A 15577-nucleotide genomic window follows, 5' to 3' on the forward strand; every position below is an offset into this window, starting at 1 on the left:
GGTTCAACAGCTGTTACACATGGTGTGAAAAGTGTGAGGACAGCCCACAGCCTCGTCCTCCCTGAGGGACAAGGAGCACAGCCCAGGGTTTGGTACCCAGGGGACTAATGGGGATATTAAACCAGGACAGCCCATGGCAGCAGGGTATGGGTGAGCTGCTTTGAACACACTGAATTATCTGCATCCATGTGAACAGCAGCATCTCTACCCATTTTTTGATTAAAGAACAGCAGCATTGTACAGCCTTAAAGCACAGACCAGGCAGAAACCCATGAACATGCACCTGGCTGAGGAAAATACCGCATTCCTCCACCACCCAGAGCTGGTACCATATCAAAGGCCAAGAAAACTCTTGCAATTGTCCCATTTCCTCAGGATTTCAAATGCAAAACTATGGAACAAACCACCTCTGCATAAAGAACCAAACCTGCCACCCCCATTACAAAGGGCTGTACTCGAAAAGCACTCCCAGGCCGTGTAAATGAATGCTGAGGTGCCAAAACGTTTTGCCCAAGGTTAAACTAAGAAACTGCATACTCCTGAGTCGGTTTTGATCCAGCAGCGATTGCAGCGCTTTGGGTTTATGCCCAGCCCGAAGAGAAACCTGATGTGAAGAGTCATTAACACACAAATGGGCTCCGAGCTTCCTAAGCTTATGCAACTGTCGCTCCATTGCAGCTCGGATCAATCAGGTTGCTGAAAATCAGATAATAAATCTGTGTTTCAGTTTAAAACACGGGTCCTCCCCTGTACCTCAGAGGTACGCAGGGAACTTGAAGCTGGTAAAGGTTGAGCTTGCTGAGGAGGGGAAAAATCCTCCCAGCAACCAGAATTCACTTCATGTCCTCTGCCGGTTTTCCTCCCATCTCCTTCCCGCTTCCATGGCCCTTCCTCTCCCCCCTCCACAAAAGAAGGATTGAGAGGAAACTAACTGCTGATAATGCTAAATACTACATTTGCCTCTTCAGATGATTAAATAATTTGACTCAGTCTTCGAATGTAGTTAAGCGTGAAACCAGAGGGGTTCATCCTGCCGGGGGAAACCTCAGCACAGGCATGGCCACATGATTCCAAGTATCTCTGTAACACAGGCAGAACACAACAGCAAGCCAAGGACTCTGCTGCCGAGGCTGAAGGATGGGATGCTGGCACGTGCAGGGAGAAATGACTCCATTTACTCCAGCTCCTCCCAACTGTCCCATCTTGTGATCTGCAGTATGCAGCTTTGCTGAAGCTTCCCCCAAGTCACACAGATCCCACAAAAGCCAAGACTTGCCCCTGAGCCTGGTTTAGTTTAAACATTTGGAAACCCAAAGGAGCTGATGATCTCTCAGCAAAAGGTAAAACCAGCTCCATGTGAAATGGATCAAACCCAACCACAGCCTTCAGGATTTTAGCAGCTGCAAAGAGCATTCTGCTTCAAAGTGACAAGATGGAAACAGACACTAAATGGCTAATGGTGTACTTTATTAAATCTCATCATTCCACATTTCCATACAGCCAAAACCATCAACAGTGAAAAACCCAAAGCCTGCAGAACAAAAGCTCTCTCCTAAGCAAGTGTTTGGCAACAGAACATTGTTTTTGGTGAATCACAGCACGATTTGCCTGGAAAACAGGCTGACTACACCTGACACACATCACCATCTGCTTCTGCTTCACCTGAGCACTGACACATGCAGGAGACCCTCTGCATAAACTCAGTTACAACATGCTACATTGAATCTCCTCCCCCATCCAGTGTGGCCTGCCAGAGGCCAAACCAGTGCTAAAAGAGGAAGAGGAGCCAGGTCTTTGTCTGTCACTTGATGTACACCCACGATCAGGCACTTCTTTGCACGCATAACTGTTCTCTGCTCACTTCAAGCTCTCCTGGATTTGCCTGAACAAGTGTGGTGTGAACTGGTGGTTGTGGAGAACCCACCACCACTCAAGTTCATTCCTTCGAGTATCTTACTGCAACTAAGGGATTTACACACCGCCCAACAGAGCACAGCAAAAGCAATTCCTTCAACTTCCATATGCCACCAGAAAAGCCCAGATTTCAGCTGAACTCATGACATTGTGTTACTCAAAACACAGTGTGCATCAACGCTGGATGCACATCCTCAAAGCAGTGAATCAACAAAAGTGATTAAGAGCTGTCCAAATGTTCTTACATGTTCGCAAAGGAAGGGAATTTAAGTGCTGGAGTGTACAAAAGGTTTTGCTCTATATATTTCATACAACTGTTTTCTTTACCTATTGGAGGAAAGGTGCATCAAAAAATGCTGGTTTATGTGAAGTAAGTTCCTTGAGGTCCCAAATTCTTCACAGATTCCGTTTTACTGTTCAACACCAGCCTTTGAAAAAAAATGTGTACCTGGCAAATAACTACTTTACCTGTACTGTGGAGAATTCCAGCATGCCATAAATCCAGCTGTCACCTGCAGTCCTTACTCCAGGATATATATGGAACTTAAAGTAACGTGGGATCCAAGTATGGAACTTTCAGTTAAACCTGAAGTAACCCGGGACCTTTCTTGGAGGAGAAAGATGAGAATATTCAATAGGATCAAAACATCTTGCCCCAGTTAACTAGGAAATGTGAGATTGGTGCATTATGCCACTGTGGAGAAACAGCAGTGCTCTGCACTAGCGAGAGCTTCCCAGCTCACTCCAGGACTAGGGAGACCAAGTCTTTCTGTAGTATAGCACTGGACCAAATAAAATAGAAAGGAAAAAAATCCCAAACCAAAGAAACAAAAGCCCCAAACCCACCCACCCACCTGGGGGCCTCTGTATCTATTGACTGGAATGCAGTGGAATTTTCAGGCCGGCCAGAAACAGTGATGGTATTTATGCAAGAACTTCATGCCAATGCAAGCCCCATAACATTCTAACTCCTCACCCTCTATCAAACTCCAGCCACACTGGGGTTCCTAGTGTGGATACCCCCCGGTTTAACTGCCTGAAGCTGGAGCTGGCCACTTGTGGGTGTTCACTTCTATTCCCACAGGATTGTTTCATGATCAAACATGTGCTAGATCAAACACGCATAAAGATTCACTTCAAGCTGTGCTTGCCTTGGTTCCTGTCGGGGGATACGCTGCCATCTGAATCCTGACTCCCATCAGCAGGATTGTCAGCAGTGCGAACAGGGCGTCTCTGGCTGGACAGATTGGATCCCAGCCGTCACAGCCTGCGAGCTGCTTCTCATTTCAGGGAGGCTCAGGGCTCTGTTTACCTGGTGATCAAAATTTATTCCCCTCAGATAAGCAAAGAAACAACAAATACCGGGAAGAGGTAATTTAAGGAATATAAACCCAAACAAGAACTGGTTTGTTTATACAACAGCTCTCAGCCTGTCACAGCTGCTTTCAGTTTAGCCAAATAAGCTGCATTGAACCACTGTACTCAAAGCACGAAGCATCTCTGCGACAAGGATGCGGAGATACCAGAGAGAACTTATAGGAAAAGTCTTAACCCCCAGATTACTCAGGGAATCAAACCTTTTTCATCTGAAAAAGGTAAGGCAAGGTTTAGAATTTTAGCTTATGGAACAGGACTCAGAGGGACAATGTGATCCTTGCACATGGGTCCTGACACACAGAGGACTCCAGCAGTGCATGAATCTTGCTGTGAAGCGCTGCATGGCAAAATGGAACCTGAAATGAAATACATCCTCAAACTGCAGGTCTCCGAAATACCACGAGAAACTGGTGAACTCACCAGCACTTGATCTCAACAACAGACAGGGACATTGCTCTAAAGCACGTCATTTTACATGAGCATATAAACACAAAGCCGATGGATCAGCAAGACTTGGGGGGGGGGGGGGTGGAAAGGTGAGAGGAAATTATAAAACCTTGGTGACTGGCCCTTCCAATGAACATTCAGGGTACTCAGGAGTGCCCAACGTCCTGGCAACTACCCATCCTTCCCTTCAGTTTCTCTGTAAAGTGAAGAAAATACACACCTAGAACACCTCAGACAGAGAGCCTGAAACCCGCTGCCAGGGGAAAACCCACTGCTGCCGAACCAACTGCACGTTCCAAGCCTCTAATGCTTCCCGTGTCCGCAGGCAGACACGGTGTTATGCAGTCTTTTGCTGTTTCACACACTGAAGAGCTGATGCTCTTCCCCTGGTACACACTCCAGTGTGGGGAGCAGGTTACAGCAGGCAGACCTCTGAACTCTTGCCTTCACAGCACTGCCCATCAGCAATAGGATTTCACACATTCCCACCTGGCATGTGGCAAAGCTCCCAGCCCTGCTGGTCCAGCTCCCGTCCTAATGTGGCTCAGCACCAGGTAACACAATGAGAACACAAAACCTCTGCAGAAGACAGGCTTTAATATTCTAGATCTCAGAGAAGTACAACTCATACCCATAGAGATGAATTTGAACCCTCAGTCATAGGCTTTAATCTCTCCTCTGAAGGGTTTTTGGCTCTCATTGTAAATGCACGCGGCTGGTTTGTTGTTCACACGCAGCTCTGCTTGCTTCGGATCCTGCTGAAGGATTTCCCCTGGCAGCCACTTTCCTTCTAATTACACACTTTGAGGAAGCATTTCCACCTACCAGTTTTCAGAACTCCTACTTCCTAAGCACCAGTGAATGTCCTTTTAGGCTTACGCTGTGAGCCATCGCACAGTTATCCCGCCGTACTCGTTCCTCTGAAAGGACTGACACCCTTTAGGCAGGTCTAACATGTCCACACTCACCTTTTTCACAGCTGATGGCAGAAAAAACACTCAGATGCTGTGGGTAATGAGTGTGCTTAAAAAGCCTTCAGTGCTCTAAAGGAACAAGGCTGCCTGTTAAGAATGAGGACAGCACTGTTCCACTGCCTCCATATTCCCTGTTTCCTTAGGAAGCTGGGGTAAAATTAGCTTTGTGTCTTCTGCTAAAGAATATAGAGTCCTGTGTTAGAATTCTAAACCAAATCTTGGCTTTGCAACTGCAGATGTGGTTCAGTTTAACAAGCCAATAAATGTCTGAAGTGATTACAGAGCTGGGACTGCCATAATATGACCCAGGTTTAAAAGCTAAGAAGGGAGTCAACGGGTACTAGGAAAAGGAAACAGACAGCACCTGCGTGGGGTTCTGCCTACTGCTAAGTTAGGGAATGAGGATACAAACTACTTCTGTAAAAACATGCCATTTTAAGCAGTACCTTGAGGAGTTATCCTAATGTAACATGCTTTAATCTAAGAGCTGAAGATTCCTGTTTAAAAAGCTTCATGGATAAAAGCGATCCCAAACAGAAAAAAACCCAAACAAATCTACAGGTTCGGCAGGATTCCCATTACACATCTGGACCTCGCTACATCCTCTTAAAACTTCGCTGAATGGGACGGTCAAGCTACTTCATTAACTCATTCAACCGCTAAAGCCCGCAGCATCCTCACACGGAAAAGGCTGCCTAAACAACAAAACAGAACAAAGAAGAGAAAGTGGAAATGGAACTTCACACTACGCTCCGCTGGGGCTTACAACAGCCGCTCAAACCGCAGAACCGGCGCTGCCTGTGCTTGGACGAGAGGAAGCCTCATGGGCCCGGAACGCGAGCGGCAGCTCCGGCACGGAACCAGCCCCGAGGAAAGGCCGGGCCGGCCGGCGAACGGAGGGAAGCGGCCCCTGACCGGGGGCTGCCTCCCCGGGGCCGCGGCCCGAGTCCCGCCCGCCCCTCCGGCTGCAGCGGCCGCACTCGGGCCGCGACCAACCCTCCCCGGCGCCTCCCGCCGCGCCGCTTCCTCCCCGGGGAGCGCTCGTCCCGGCCGCGGCCGCGCCGCCCCTCCGGGGAGCGCTCCCTCCCGGGGGCCGCCAGCGCCGGCTTCCCCCGGCCTCGGGGCGCCTCAGCGGCAGCGCGGCCGCCCCCCGCGCCTCACGGCGTGTCCGGCCGCGTCCCCCGCCCCGCGGCGCTCGCCCCTCGCCTCGCCTCACCTCAGGGGCCGCCCGGCGCCAACAGAACGAGGCGGCCGCTGCCTCCGCCGTGTGAGGTACCCTCGGTCCCGGCGCCCGAAGCGCCGCCTCCCGGCCCGGGGAACAGGCGGCCGGGCCCTCTCCCGCAGCCCCGCCGCGCTCGGCCCGCCCGCCCGCCATCCCCGCCGCCTCGGGGCGCCGCTCCCCGCGCCAGGCCCCGGCTTCCCTCCTTCCCGGCCTGCCCCGGCGCCTCCGTGCCCGGGCCCCCCTCCCCCGGCCGGGCTGCGCCTGCGCGGCGGCCCCTCTCCCCATCCGGGTCCCTCCGTGCGGTGTAGCAGGTCGGTAGGCGGGAAATGGCGACTGGCTGCTGAGCGGCTGCGGAGCGCGGAGCCCGGCGGCGGAGTAAACACAGCGGAGCCCGCGCGGCCCGCGCGGCCCTGCCGCCGGGAGCCCGGACAGCGGGGCGCTGCCCCCCGGCCCCCCGCACCCGCAGGTAACTGACGCGGCGGCTCGGGCAGCGCGGGGTCCCAGCCCGGGATCAGGTGGGAGGGCGAGGGGTGGCCGCTGCGGAGTGACCGGCGGGAGCCTCCCCTCAGGGCCTGCCCCGCGGCGAGCCCCTGCGCCCCGCGGCCCCGGCCGTCCTCCCGCCGCGCTCTGCCGCCTGCGGAGACACCCGTCCCTCCCCGCTCAGCCTCCCCTCGCCCGCCGCGGAGGCCGGACAGCCCCGGCCGCGCCGGAGCCGCGGCGTAGCCCGCCCGGGCCGGCCCCCTGCCCCCGGAGGAGCGGGCGGCGCGGCTGTCACCCCCGCGCCGACACCCCCCGCCTCCCCCTCTAGGCCGAGGCCTGCGGAGCGCCTCCGCCGCCCGGCCGCCCCCCGTCCCGTCCCGTTCCGCGCCGCGGGGGCTGCGTTGTGCGCTCCGGGGGACGGCGGGGGCGCGCCCCGGCCGGGCCGGGCCGGCTCAGGGGGCGTAGCTCGGCGGGCTCCATCCCGGCCCCTGCCGCGCACGGGCGGGCCGAGCCCGGCTCCGCGGAGCGAGCGCGCAGGACGCGCCTGTTGCTGGCGGCAGCGCTGGACGCGCCTGTCAGCGGCTCCGGGGGGGGGCGGCTGCCGCCCCGCTGCCTCCCGGGCGGATGCCGGGCACCGGCGCGGAGCCGCGGGCTGCCCGGGCAGAGATCCCGGGCGGCGGACGCCAACTTTGCGCGCTGTCACTCGTGAGGTGGGGACGGCGGCCGTGCTGTGCCGGTACCGTGCGGGACCCCCGCCCTCTCAGCCCGGTATTGGCATCCCTGTCAATACCGCGAACGCGGCATAAGGTATTAGCGTGTTGCATGCCGCATTGATTGTCTGCTCGCTCACTAAGGAGGACTGTACAGCCTGTTGCTCGATTTTGTGGTACTTGGGAGCGCGTGAGAAGGACAGGTCTTAGTGTTTCTTTGTGGCTGTTCTGGTGAGCTTCAGCCTAGGCTATTTCTTCCTCTGCGATGACGGTCGTAGCACTTGCTCTGATCCCAAGCCTATTGTGCCTGGTGGGGGTTTTTGTAGTCTTCAGTTGCTTGTGATGCGCTTCACAAAGTAATTTTGAGATTGTAGTTATTGCCTTTGCCTTTCTTGGTAAGTTTCCGCTGTTACAATACATTAGTCCGTGAAGAGGATCTCTAAGTGTAACTATTCCTCTGTTGCCTTCGGCGAGTCACAGCCTCTTTTGCCATTTCTCCATCAGTAAAATGGGGATAATAATACCTCAGAGAGTTGTTACAAGAAGTAGTTAATGTTTGTAGAGGGCTTAAAAGACCTAAGTGTTATTAATTAAGCCCCATGACACATTAAGGTAAGAGTTAGCGAACCAGGTTTACACATGGATGAACCGAGGCAGGAAGAGATTATGATTTAGCTGGAGTAACGTATTGGATCTGTGACAATAGCAGAAAACAAGTTGTAACTACTTCATGCTGTAGGCACAAGCGAACCATTCTGTGTAACAGATAAGATTCCAAGATTATTTGCCTCTCCCTCACTGCCCCCCCTTCCAATTTCAAGCTTTTCTGCTTGAGGAGGGTTTGCCTGTGTGACTTCCAGTTGACTGGATAGCTCCAAGGACACTTGTGGCTTGCCCACTTGAAAGTGTTTCAGCAGTTTTCATAACAAGATATATGTTCTAGGACGCAGGCCAAATCCCGACTTAAATTCCATAAAACATTCTCCACTTTTCCCCTGAAAACATTGTGTGGAACTTAGTTAAGACTTGATCCCGTTCCAGTTGGTGGAGTACGCACTGAAGCTGACATTCCTGCTTCATTTGAGAAAGTTCTGTAGTTAGCGAACAAATTCCCTTGTCAGTGTGTCCCGGAGATTTAGTGGCACAGTTGGATCACTTCTCCACCCATGGAAACACCCCACAAATGCTGGAGCTGGGCTTGGGTTTTCATCATTTAAAAGTAGTTTTCCACCTTCAGACTTCCACCACAACTGCTGATAACTCCACACTGATGTGACACTGCTGAGGAGCATTAAGCAGTTAAAAAGAAAAGAGCCTGCTGAATTCAAAAGGAAACGTAGTCTTCATCTTACGGAGTTTTTCCATACTGTACTGCCTTTTCTTTTCTTTGATCACTTGTAGTGCTGCTGAGGTCGACACCAGCAAAAACAGTGCTTGCAGGAGACTTTGAGAATCACGTTTTCTATGCAAATATTTCATTCCTGTGGAAGAAACTTTTTCCATAGGTATAAGTGGAATAATAACTTGGAATAGTTGCCTATTTTTGTAAGAACCAGTACTGACAGTCAAACAGAACTGTTTTGGCAAGAGCTTGCCAGAAAAGCTCGAGCAGGGGGGGTTGAGGTGACCTCCTGAGTTCCCTTCCAACCTCCACCATTCCAGGAGTCTGTAAAAGCAGGATGTGTGGAGTAGGGCTGGAATTCAGCAGAAGTTCAGAATTCATGTGCATTTCTAGACACATGTGTGCTCTGACAGGAGCTTGTGATTTCTTGCCCTTTTGAAGGAATATCTGGAAGTTTCAAGACATCATTGTCATAGTTGCAAGATCACAGCTGGAGCCAGTGGGACCGTATGCCTCTTAACACTGCCTCTCCCAGGGCACGGGCTTGCAGCTTTCCCTGTTCAAACCCTGTGCAAGTCCTTCCCCATCCGTGTGGTTTCAGCCTGGTCCCCACAGGGGAGCCAATTCTGTGTGTGATGGTTTTTGACTTGGATCATGTCCCCATAGGACTATTAAGGTCATCCCAGATTCAAAGGCTGCCTCACACACACACACTTCCCGTGCCACTGCATCCTTATTCCATACTTTCTCAGGAGCATTCCTCTCTGTCAAGTGCCTTTCTGATTCATTAGTGTGACTAGATCAGATATGATGGCTCTTACTCCTATTAGCCCAGAAAGTAAAGGACTAAGTCTGAATGAAATTCTTTCATTTGCTGGCAGCTTCCATTACCACTAAGTGCTGGCACCAACCTCTTGTAAATTTTAAATGGGAGCTTGTTTTCCATCTCTTGCATATGAAAAGTTCCTTTGATGTTTATAGATCCCAGTTAAGTCTTCAGGAAATGCACATACCTACCTGAAGTGCCCAGCTGATGCATCAGATTCATCCCAGATTGCAGTGTTTAGGGCCAGACTGTTTAAACCGACCCACACTGCTGCTCCTGTAAGGGAGCTGTAAGCTCTTTCCAGGCTCGTTTAAAAGAGAAGCTGTCTCAGGGAGAGGGTTTGGTGGTGTCAGACTCAAATGAACACGGGTTAATTTGCTCAAGTGCAGAGTTGAGTGCAGTGTGGTGCATCTCTTCTGGTTGCTCAGAGGAGAAGCTCCCATAGCACGAGGTACTCTGCAGCCAATGCAGTGTGCTGTTTGCAGGCTGAGCTGCTGCCATGGCCATTATTTAGTGTTCTAGAAAAATAAATATTTTACATTCACAGATGAAGACATTTTCAATAGCACTTGAGAAATTAAGTGTGAAATCATCCACATCTAGAGCAATCAGTCTCAGGGGCTGGATAGTGGCTTCCCAGTTGGCAGTTGTAACTTGGTGTAAATAGATGACTTCCCAATCAGATCGGTTTCAGTAATTACTTTGATTAGTAACTGAAGGTCCTCTTCACTACAGAAAAGTTCTTTCATTGCACCTCGTGATCCCAGGAAGAATCTTATCAGGACAATCTGGTGCAAGCAAGTAAGGAGTTGAGTGTCCAGTAATGAGCTGAGTGTCACCACTGCCAGCCCCACCAGCTGTGTGATCAGATATTGGTCCTCACTGCCTCAGTTTCACTGCATGATGGGTCAGTATTTGTGGTGATGCTGTGGTCTGTGGACAAGGGCAGAGGATGGGCAGCTGCTGGAGGACAGGCTTAATCCAGCAGCCACATTGGGTTCTGCTGTATTGTGACATAAGAAATCCACCTCCCCGTGGGGAAATGTTTGAGAGCTCAGCCCCATCAGAGCACCATGCACCTGGCTAAGAAAGACCCTGAAGGGCAGCTGGCTGGCTGGTGAATTCAGTGCAATAAGGGTGCTCAGCCCGCTGAGGGGTGGGGATGCCTGAGGTGCATGTGTAAGAGGATGGAAATTGAAGGGTGCCCATCTCCTGTGTGCAGTCAGAGCTTCTTTCTGTTGGGTGAGGAATCTGGTTAGAAGGGATGAAACACTTAAAAGTTACACCACTACAATAAATATGAATTCCAAACTACAAGTATAACATTATAATGAAAGTAAGGTTAACTAGAAGGAGCTGTTAACTCCACTGCCTCTGGAAAATAAGCTGTGCGTGCTTAAAGTAGTACAATGCTAAAATGTGGATCCTGCTATTAATTGCCAAAGTACCAAGTGTAAGAAGGAGAAAAAAAATCTGACTGGAAGACGTTTGGATTAGAATTTACCTATAAATAAATTACTTTATTTTATATACAGAAACACACGCAGTGGCAGCACAGCAGGAGTGTCATTATCGGCAGAGTGAGGCTCAGAAGGTGATACTGCAGGGCACATTGGCATCCTTGAAGCCTCGTATGCAAGGAAAGGAACCTGTCCTTGTTTAGACTACATTTAGGAATAGCTAATTTAAGTTAATAAATGAACAGGAACTCCCATCAAATCAGAGCAGTTGTTGTAAGCTTCAGCTGCACTGATTCAGTGTAAATCATAACTGTTTACTTGAGGCCATTCTAAACATGATTGCTTTGATTCACCCTGTATTTTAGAAGGTGCTAATTAGCAGAAGGCAGGTAATTCAATCTAAGGATTAGAGTATCCCACAAGGACTTCCCTGGCACAACCACACCAGCCTACTTAGTGGTAAAACCCCTACACAGAGGGGTTCCTTTTGGCAGCATGAGTTGCACTTGCACTCACTGGGAGGCTTGCAACCCTAGCTGTGGGTGACTACGGAAAACCAGTATTCCCCCTTCCTTTCACATTGCTAACAGGCAGCATTTCATTCAAACACAGTCCAGTGTAGATTTCCTCAGTCTAGATAGAGCTTCAGAGATACTCAGTATTTCCTGCTTGGTACCTGGGGGCTGAAGGTGCTGGGACAGACAGTCTAATACAGGTGTACTTATTTCTTACCCCTGTGGTGGGATCCTCATCCACTGTAGTTTCCTCTAGGCTCATTCTTCTGTAGTTTATGTCTTGTAGCTGGTGTTTTTGAAATATTCACTGTTTCAGGAAGGAGTGGGCTGGCTCTGAAGGTTCTGTGGTCTCCTTTGTCCTCAGTTCATTTCCCAATACCCTTTTCATAGGGGATAATGCTACTTGAGTTGCTTCTCTTTTCTCCCTTTCCCAGGCACTTCTCTCACTTTACTGTCCTGGGGGAGCTCATTTAGGTGCAGCAGGCTTCCTTTTGTCTGAAATAATGCCTTTGGGCTGTGGTGCGATGGCTGGTCACCTGAATCAAATCCGTCACCTGGGGGGAGATAAATCCTGTAGGTGAGGGCTTAGCTTGTTCTCTTGACTGTGTGGCTGTGCTGCAGTCCTGTATCTGTCTGTCCGTACCTGAGAAATGATGAAGAAGAGCATCTGTTAGCAGTTAAGAAATAAATTAAAAGTGTAAGAGCAAGTTAGTTATTGGTAGTTACATGGGCAGTGGTTATATTTCTGTGTTTGCTAAAGAAAAGCTTAGTATGGCCTGAAGTTTTAAGGTGTGTTTTTGGGTGAGGGGTGGGAAGTGCAGGCAGCAGAAATATCTGTGAGAACATTAAAGGTGCTTTAACATTTAACTTGTGGGCTTTGTGTAGCTAGATTTAAATATAGGATGTTTGATTGAATTACCTAGCTCAATTTATTTGACACCTTAAACTCTCATCAAGACCAAGTAGTTGTAATTAAATCACTTAAAATACACTTGGGAAAGCTTGTGTATTTTGCTTATCAAGACAGAACTGAGGAATATTAAAGAAGAAAACAAGAAACTTAATGGAAATGTGATACTTTTAATACTTAAAAATATAGATTTAGAAGCAGCTTTTGAAGACTTCAGTGGAGCTGCAGTGATACTCAAGCAGCTGTAGTTACTGGATGTAGAGTTCCTTAATTTTGTGTTGCTGGGGACTAGAAAGCTTACTAGCACTCTTAAGAGAAAAGCCTTTGAAAGCTCAGTTGGAGAAATGGGCTCTGTAGATACAGATCAGGTGAAGAGGTGTCATGTTTAATTACCCTCTTGGACTTACTTGAAGATGATTCTCTTTTGATACAAGCTGGGTTTATTATATACCTGCAAAATGTTTGATAATGTTCACTCTCAAAGGTCCTGAGTCAGTTAACGTAATAGGGTTCCAAACCATAAAATAGCTTAAGACTTAGAAAATAACCACTTGTCATCAGTGGTCCACACTTGCAACGGTAGGAAGTTTATTCAAGCAGATTGCTCTTTGCTCTGTGTCCTCTTCATGTGTTTTCTGTTCCCTTTTAGCTCAGGTACTGCGAGGTTAGAGGCGTGCGTGTAGCTGTCCATGTGCCGTTTGCTGGACGTTTGGAAGCTCTGTGCCTCAGGTAGCTGATACTTTGTCAGCATCATGGGGGAAAGGGGGAAAGGGATGGGCTTTTTCTGTTTGCTGGGTTAGTTTTATTTTTAAACTAAAGTAATCACTGATGAACCCACTACTGTTACATCAGCTTGCTCAGAGTGTTGTCAGTCTTCATCTGTATTGTCAAGTACTGTGGCGTGGGAGGAGCGGGCCCATAGAATGAGTCTGTTGGTGCTGAGGACCTGATGTCCATGTTGTTTGCATTTCTGGAGGTTTTAATGTGGTCTGGTCCTATGTGCTTCAGTGGTTGATGTGTATCTTCCAGTTCAGTCTCAGCACTCCAGGTGATAAGCTGCTTTGTTATTGGCACCCAAGCACTGTAAAAGGGGATGGTAAGAACTGGTTCAAAAGCCCATACTAGATCCAAACTGAAGAACCGGTGCAAATTTGTGTCAAACATCACCTTGCTTTATGGGAAGGCAGAAGACACCCTGCCACTTCTAAAGTTTTTGTTTATGTTAAGCTGCTTGTGAAAGAAGTGAGAAGCACATGGCAGCAATGGAAGAAGAGATAAATCTGATGTGAAGAGGGTGTAAAAGACAAAGCTTTCAGTCCACTATCCCAGGATAGAATCAGATTCTATGAATCTGTACAGAATTTCCTGGATGTCTGAGCAGATGCTTTTTCATCTGCTATGTGAGTTCATAGCTCAGCTCTGCTCTTCTCCGTGTGGATAGCTGGACACTCCTCATCGGGGTCTGCCCACAGGCTGTTGAGCTAACTTGGTTTGAGATAGGTGCTTGTTTAATCAGGATGGACTTGGTTTATCCTCCGTGTTCAGAAAACTAATTTCTGTGTTATAACATAGATGATACTGAAAGGATGAGAATGATTCCGCACACACACTTTAATGTGCAGGTTTTGAAATGTGGGTGGGAGTTTTGACCCCTGTAGTGGACAGGGGCAAAAGATGTTAACCTTCTACATGAGTGGTGTGTTCAGCATTTTTCTTCAAACTCTGCTTTTGAGTTATTGTCACGTTGCATCTTCAATATCTTGTTAATAAAATAGTCACAAGCTAAAATATTCCAGTTTGGTTTATACTGTTTCTTGAACAGCAGAGTTAGTACAATCCATTGCACAGGCTCTATTCCTTTGTGCCTTCCAGCCCCTCCTCTCCTGTAATTCTGCCGAGTACCCTGGCTGCAGTGTTTTGGGTACCCCCACCTTCCCTGGAGTCCCTCCTGCAGTGCCTGCACTGGCTTAGCTGGTGGCTGTGCTGGGAGTGGGTGCGTGGTTGTTCCTCCACTGCCCAGGCTCTGCTGGGAGCTGGCCTTTGGAGGTAGGCTAGGAAGTGTAGCCAGAGTGGATGTGGGGAAAGGCTGGGCTGAGGCCCTTTGCTGCTTACTGGAGGTGTTAAAAGGGTCTGACCCACCTACAGAGCTTCTGATTTTCCTTGAACTTGGAGGAACTTAGTAGTTTGAGATTTCCCTCGTGTGAAGTTGGTTGGTGTTGGTCAGTGGGTTCCACGTTTCCCAGGGGAGGACTGGCACACGCTTATTGACAGTGCTGTTGTATAAGCCTTATTTTCTCTAGAAACGAGGCTGTAAAAAATCAACTGTAACAGAAAAAGCTTGTTCATGTTAATGCTGAAGAATGCAGCCCATCAAAGAGCACAATAAGCAAATGAAACCCATGGCATAAAATACTGTTGCTTAAAAAATCTGTGATGGATGGTCTTAGTTAAAATAACGTGCTGGAAAAGGAAAACTTGAAACCTGAATAGTTTCAGTGATCGCATCAGCACAAGCCCAGCCTCATGCTTGATAGTGGAGCAGATGAGGCTGTGCTTCCAAAGCAGCCTGGAGCAGTCAGGGCTGCTACAGTCCCACTGACCAGTCAGTGGCACAGGCCAGGATAGGCTCCTTGGCCTGGAGGGCACACAGTGACACAGGTTGTATCCTCCTGGTGAAGCTCTAAACAGGGGGACCTCCTCTGTCCTGCCTGTAGGGACCAGCTCTCTCCTGTGTATTGCTGTGAGCTGCTCTGAGCCTCATCCAGGAGAGCCCTGTGCCAGCGAGACGGTCTGACTGTGCCAGAGAGCTGAGCACTGAGCAGTTGTGTTAAGTTCTGCAGTTACACACGGGAGGCTGTGCTACAGCGCTTCACCCCCATGCCTTGGGCTTGCTGGTTCACTACTGTAGCTGTCCTTCCTCCTGCCAGGAGCTGTGTTCCACCCCTTGTTCCTGTGCTGGAACATTGCAGTTTACTAAGCTGGCCTAAAAATATGGCTAAATGGAGGGCTTCTGAGTGCCAGCACAGCCTCGGGCAGGGTGCAGGGCCATGGTGGTGTTTAGATGGGCTTGGGCTGTGCCAGAGCTGCAGCCTGGCAGCAGCAAACCCTGCCATGGGGTGAGAGCTGAGCAGGGACAGGAGCTGAGCCCCCTGTGCCATTCTCAGTGACAGCTCCTGTCTCAGCTGCACTCTGAAAGGCAGCAAAGTCAGTGCAGGAATGGACGGCTGGCTCCTTGAACTGCCTTTCCCTTCCTTCTGCCCGGCCACAATGCACAGGGAAAAAGTACCCCCTGAGCTGGAGGGGGTGCAGGGGAGGGAGGGCTCCATTCCTGCTGCTACCATTAACACACTTCTAAATATAAAAAATACTTTGCCATGATTTTGCTAAATTGTTTCCGGAG

At 49.7% G+C, this 15577-nt stretch overlaps 1 protein-coding gene and 1 long non-coding RNA gene across 4 annotated transcripts in view; one reads left to right on the plus strand and one right to left on the minus strand.

Moving 5' to 3' along the window:
- The window catches only part of LOC136018865 (uncharacterized), an 8308-nt gene extending 2556 nt beyond the window's left edge, over window positions 1–5752 (minus strand). Inside the window, exons 1-2 of one of the 2 annotated variants that reach the window (XR_010614614.1) lie at window positions 2383–5752; window positions 538–696 (exon numbers count right to left, since the gene is read on the minus strand). This is a non-coding gene — a long non-coding RNA (uncharacterized LOC136018865). The remainder of the gene's footprint in view (window positions 1–537; window positions 697–2382) is intronic. The other variant, XR_010614615.1, reaches the window with a different exon arrangement.
- A 363-nt stretch (window positions 5753–6115) lies between these two features.
- The window catches only part of CTDSPL2 (CTD small phosphatase like 2), a 36512-nt gene continuing 27050 nt past the window's right edge, over window positions 6116–15577 (plus strand). The window contains exons 1-2 of one of the 2 annotated variants that reach the window (XM_065688506.1): window positions 6116–6400; window positions 12827–12906. In XM_065688506.1, coding sequence (XP_065544578.1) covers window positions 12867–12906 — 40 coding nt within the window. In that variant the 5' untranslated portion in view covers window positions 6116–6400; window positions 12827–12866. The remainder of the gene's footprint in view (window positions 6401–12826; window positions 12907–15577) is intronic. The other variant, XM_065688507.1, reaches the window with a different exon arrangement.

The sequence above is a fragment of the Lathamus discolor genome, chromosome 8, assembly GCF_037157495.1.
Source record: "Lathamus discolor isolate bLatDis1 chromosome 8, bLatDis1.hap1, whole genome shotgun sequence".
Taxonomy (NCBI): Eukaryota; Metazoa; Chordata; class Aves; order Psittaciformes; family Psittacidae; genus Lathamus; species Lathamus discolor.